General features: G+C 40.8%; 1 protein-coding gene across 1 annotated transcript in view; it reads right to left on the reverse strand.

Moving 5' to 3' along the window:
* Window positions 1–5,586, reverse strand: part of LOC104277129 (diacylglycerol kinase iota-like) — a gene marked incomplete at both ends in the record, with an annotated part of 28,572 nt that extends 22,986 nt beyond the window's left edge. Inside the window, 3 exons of the mRNA XM_009873682.1 lie at window positions 365–481; window positions 1,014–1,085; window positions 5,521–5,586. Of these exons, the coding sequence (XP_009871984.1) occupies window positions 365–481; window positions 1,014–1,085; window positions 5,521–5,586 (255 nt within the window). The remainder of the gene's footprint in view (window positions 1–364; window positions 482–1,013; window positions 1,086–5,520) is intronic.
* Window positions 5,587–6,000: the final 414 nt, after the last annotated feature.

The raw sequence follows: 6,000 nt of genomic DNA on the forward strand, positions 1-6,000 counted from the left end.
ATGTTTGTGAACAGATCTTCCCTGCATTTGCTCAGCTCTATTTAATGAAACATGCTTGACTGCCTACAAACACAGGGGATTTCTTGCAGTATGCTCACTGAACCTGCAGTTACAGGAACAAATCTGAGCTGGATTTGCTCAGAACAAAAGTCACGTTTGTTGTTAATCATCCCAAAGAGGGAAATCTATTGAAGGGCTGGATGGAGAGGCAGGAGGTTCATAACTACCATGGATGTATGCTGGGTTTCAGGGGTAGAGACAGGGTTGAACAAGCATGCCTTAGTGAAGGAATATCGAGCAGTGAAGCCAGGCTGGCCCCTGCGCAGTCATACAGCTTCAGAAACAGACATCAGCATGCAGTTACCTGAGGTTTCTTCACCTTAATGATCCAGGTGGGAGGCACAATGACAGCAGCGTGAGCCCCCAGTGAACATGGCTCTTCAATGTGATGTAGCATGAAACAGGTGACTTTGTTATGAAACTGTTAGAAAGTAAAAGAGTAGAGTCAATAAAGAGGCCAGGAAAGACAAAACAGTAGTGTGGAGAAGAAGAAGAGGGTGACGGTACAAAAACTGGAGCAATGTTCTCAACTTCACTATCTTCAAGTCGTTCAAATGATGGAGTTCCAGGAACATGTAGCAACATGTAGCAACAAACAAACAAAAAACCCCAACAACCCAAAGCCAAACAAAACCAATGACTCCTGCTTAAATACAGATTGAAGACCACAACCTAGTTCGATGCAGCTGTATGTAGTAGGAGCCCTTCAGCTATCTGAGGTAGAAGCAGCAGGGCATTGATGGGAGGTAGCCAGAGACCATGTTGTGCCAGGCTCTTAGTGGACTCATGTCAGCCAGGTGACATTATGGTATCTTTGAGCAAAAGAAACGAAGTGGCAAGACTAAGGGGGAGTCACAGAGGGAGAACCCTGAGAACCAGGAAAAAAGGAAATTTCTTGCAGTGTGGCCACTCAGTGAAGCTGCTACCAGTCTCCCCAAGTATGGTTCACTTACCGCCAGCTTGCACCAGGAACAACTGATGGCCACAATCTCTTTACTATGGAAGGAGAATTTCTGCTGAAAGCCCTAGAATAAGCAGGAAAAAAGGATTAAATTACACTTGACTATAAGAAAATTTACACCTTTAAAGCTTGCCAGGTGACTAATTCAGTTCACCAAAGTCAGACATATTGGATCAGCCTCAGAACTCTTAGACACCAAACAGGGGGGTTTTTGGATAAACCAATAACAGAATTCATAGAGAAGGTTCTTCAACTGGGGCATTTTTATACACATTTCTAAAAACACTTTTCCAAAATTTTATGCTTTGTCTTAGATGTTGTAGTTGAAAAAAAATGGAAGAGGAAATAGAGTGGGAATGCCTATTTTCATGGATTTCTACAGATGTGACAGATTCAGATTTTCTGTTGAACAAAATAGTCTCTCATTGCAGTCTTGTTTGCTCTAAATATAAACAAGAATTTAGATTTTACTTTATTTAAAGAAAAACAATACAGAGTGGCATCGACTACATCATCTGTGTGGAAACAATCTGATCAGAAAATAGTTTATTGTTTTATTGAGCTGACTCAGATCAAAATTATGTAATAAGTTCCATAAACCCAAGATAGTCTGATTCAGATGGAAGAGCTAGAAGAAAATATTTCTTTTTACTTTTAAAGGGAAAAAAGCTCACCGTTACTAGCAAATAGGAGATTTTATTCTCCTGCGGAACAGTTTTGCAGAATTCAATTTCAGCAGACATATCACTTTGCTCTAAATTCTAATGCTCGAAAAGTCCATTGGGTAATACAGACTCTTCTTGTATATAACACAGGCAACAAATGTTAAGTTTCAGCCAAAAAAAATGTGTCCAGTTAAAGCTTATTTTAGCCAGAGAAAGACTTGATGTGGGTTGATGGCTGCAGAGATCAAAAGTCCAGAACTTTATCAAACAGTTTGTCATAACCAACTTCACTGCTTAAATTTCACATTTGCAGTCATCTGGATCCTTTATTCATTAGCTTCAGTTAAGCTTCTCTACTACATTAAATAGCCCATCACCAGACAGCATTTTCCAATTCAGTCTCTCTACTAAGTCATGAATTTGTAAGTCAGTTTTCATTTCAACAAGCTAAGTTTAACCTAATTCTCCTAAGTGCTAGGCAATGCCCAAGACCCAATGCAAAGAGTTATAGTCTGATTTAGTAGCATCTAACAGGACATTGCCTCTCATCTTTCTTATCCTAGTTGCTGTGGAAAGGAGCAGGAAGGCGGACACCTGCAGGAAAAATAAGCCTATCAGTGCACTGAGCAACAACATCAAGCACATGAAGAAGGAGATGCTAAATGAACAATCAAAGACCCATCCAGAGATGCACTGGTCTTGTTAAGTGAGGGACTGAGCTACAATCTGCCCATACATGGTAGGTGAGGACAACCTTACCAGTACTTGGCAGAGAAGGCTCTACCTGTTTGCACGCCATGCAGAAGCACACATCACAGCTTTTTCTTCAGGTGTCCCCAGTACATACTCAAACCAGCTTGCCAGATGGGCCACACCATTAACTAAGGTCTACGCCTGAAGATGCTTGTGTCACCTCTGTCTAGATTTTATTTATCTTTTTCCTCAACCCTTCTCCTAATGCCTTAGAAATTTCAGAGAAATTCAAAGAATAGATTCTTCATAATGATGGTGATTTGGCATTTTCAGGTTTAGCAATGGAGCATGGTCAAATGGCTTCACAAAGGAAAGCCGGCCAGCTGCTTCCAGCTGGGCAGATCTAGTCTGCCATTGGGTGTGGGCACAAGGACAAACAAAGTGACAGCAGGTGTGACACAAGTGCTGGAACAGAGGTCTGACACTGGACAAAGTGTTCTATTTTCATTCACTTATACTAGGGCTTATCAATGTTTCTCACAAGTCTCATTCTTTCCTGTCCCAAAGTGCATTTAAAAAAATTGAATAATTATTTCAGCCCCTCGTGGGCTTGAAATATTTTGTTTTGTTCCTTTGTAACAACAAAAGGATAAATTCTTCTTTCCCAAAACCTCCACTAACAAAACCTAAACTTCAGTATGTAAGTTCCACAGTGCATCAGTGGTGTATTTTAAACATATGGACTGAGCAGCTTGTCTGGTTCTGGATGGACCATTTTTCATCTATTCAGTAAGCCATTTGGCTTTTAGGGAGTCATTAGAGAAAATGATACAGCAATAAAAACATATTAATGATAAGTACCAATAAAGCACCACTTTTCTTCCACAAATTGCTTTACAAATGTGAGCTAATTCTTCCTAAGGATATATGTTTGGAGTAACATAGCAATTATTTGAAAGCTAGCTTTACAAATAAAGGAAATGATAAAATAAAGTGATGCGTTGCAGGTCACAGTGAGATTTGATGGGAACTATCAGCTTGAAATACCAGACCCCCCACCATGTTCCACCAGAAATCAGCTCTTCTGCCTTCTCTCAGTGAGAAGGAAAACTACAATTCAGCTACCTTGTTCCCGGGTCAGGCAAGAAGCTGTTCTGCACAAATTTAGAAATTTTGCGACAGAAAATCAAGTTCACCCTTGTGAGAATACCAGCCTAACAGTACCTGATTAGCCCTGATACACTGGCACCCAGATTGCCGTACAACACATGAAATCCCATGCTGTGAGCTGCTCCTAAGAAAATATATTTGAAGGAAGAGAGCACCTGAATCCCCATTTTGTGCTGCAGATTATAATCCATCTAAATAATCTGGACTGAAGTCCACATGAATATAGATACCCATGCACACAAACAGCACATAAAGTTAACTAGCTCCACTATGTTTTGTTTATATTCTCCAATGTATTTATCATTAAAGAGTATTTTCACATCAGTACTAGTGCTTCTATTAATTTTTTGCATGAATTTCCCTGTTGCATTTATTCCCTTTTTAATGCTATCACAGATACTCTGATGCAACATTACAGTAGGAGAGCCAGGTATTATTTCAACTTGAATGCAGACAGCAACAGAAGAACTTGGGGTGGTGGTCTCTGCTAAACTAACAAAGAACTAGAAATGTTTTTCAAGTACTAGAAATTGTAGTCCTACCATTACATATATTATATGTAGTCCTACTGCTACATGAAGCTCTGCATCAATCTGCAGGCCTTTAAAGGGGCCAATAATGGGAGGAGACAGACACTGTAGCTGCACACTGCATGTGTATAGTGGACATGCTGCTTTGGACACCAAAGAAATACAGTGTATGTTTAGCATGATGGTCCAAGACACATTCTCAGTCTCAGAAAATCCCTAAGCCACTGGTAACTGAAACTATATGAAGAAAGGATCACTTGGCTTTCATTCTTGCATGAATGTGATTCTCACTCAAAGGGATAATAAATGCAACAACAGAGCACGAGATGGATGAGTATTTTGCTGCAATGGGAGACTGCTTGACCAATATATATAATTGTGGGGTTTTTTTCTTGTTATCACTTTCCCTAATCCTTTCTGTTTATTAAGAAGTCTACTACAATACCCTCATGTACTTCTTAACTGAATATTTCTTATGTAAGGGGAAAACCATGATTTCCTCTCAACATCTCCATCTAGGATGGACTGGCCATGTTGCCCATTGTACCGAGAACGGGTTTTGACATGATAGGCATTAAGTACTTCCATTATAAAGTCAACTCTTAGTGCCTCTAGGGGAGATCCAGGCTGAATGGCAGAGAAGGAAGGCAATATCACAGCAAAGTCATACATAAGAATGCTGTATGCAAAGCACCTTGCTGCACTATTTCCATGCTGCTTGTTATAAAAGGGCATCACATTTTTATCACATGACATGCTGCAGCTGGTAGCTGGTGATCTACAACAGTATCCAGATACAAATCTGATTTTCGTCTGATTTAAGTGCTGTGCCACAGAGACAAGAGTTTTTCTTAGTAGTTGATGTTGAGGGAGGCAAAGGAATTTAAAAATTAATTTAACACAGAGGCTTAAGTATCTCAACAGATTTCAGGTGTTCATAATACTTCCAAATAAAGGTCTTTAGTAGCCAAGGTACTTCTTATCCCTTTTAAAAAAAAATTACAAAGTGAAAGCCTCACAAATCTTAAGAGTCTGCCAGAGCAGAAAGAAAGCAACAACCTTTCTTTTTCCAGGGGCCTGAAAAAATAGGCCATCACAATTTTGGCACAGAGCACAGCACTGTGAGAACACTATATTGGCACGAGGTTAACTTAGTGAAGCAAGAAGCTCAGAGACACAGGCTTCCTCCTCCTCATTTCAGCAGCCAGTGCAGGGCAACCTCCCAGCACACGTGATGTGCTCATTCCTGCAGATGCTGGTGCTTTTTCTCTTCCCACGTGGACATCAGGGCTGCTACTGCCCAACATAGCAGACTTGTCATCAGCCCTTAGGAGAGGCTAAGTGTCTGGGATAGATAAATTTCAGTGACTAGAAGGACCTACAGACTACCCTGAATTCCTAAGTGCCCAGTGTTGTTCTTGTGCTGCACTAGAAATCTTACCTTTCCGCACTGCTTACATTTCCCCTCCTGCCTCCGCCTGTGCACCCAGTGATGTCGGACAAAATTCTGCAAAAGAAGGACAAAAAGATGTGTTACAAGAAACAACGGCAGCTTGCACTCAGCAGTACCTCCCGTGTGAAACTGGTTTACAGACCTCAAAGGAAAAGTCCCTTGAGCCAATGCAATCACTCCTAGAGCAAAACTCAACAGTCCCCATGGAAAATCCCCCATGCAACCAAAACTGGAGGAGGATGAGATGGTGTACTTAATCCACATGGAAATGTGGCCAGAACTACACTCTCAGTACTCTTCTGCAAAAAGAAGAAAGTTCACTACATGATGTGGAGATAATCATTACCTAAATGCAGAGCACACAAATTCCCAAACACTGCTTTGTCCAGCCACACTGCAGGGCCCTACTCTATTCTGCTTGGAAATCACAGAAACATAGAATGTCAGAGATTGGAAGGGACCTCTAGA

Source organism: Apaloderma vittatum, unplaced genomic scaffold, assembly GCF_000703405.1.
Source record: "Apaloderma vittatum isolate BGI_N311 unplaced genomic scaffold, ASM70340v1 scaffold8970, whole genome shotgun sequence".
Taxonomy (NCBI): Eukaryota; Metazoa; Chordata; class Aves; order Trogoniformes; family Trogonidae; genus Apaloderma; species Apaloderma vittatum.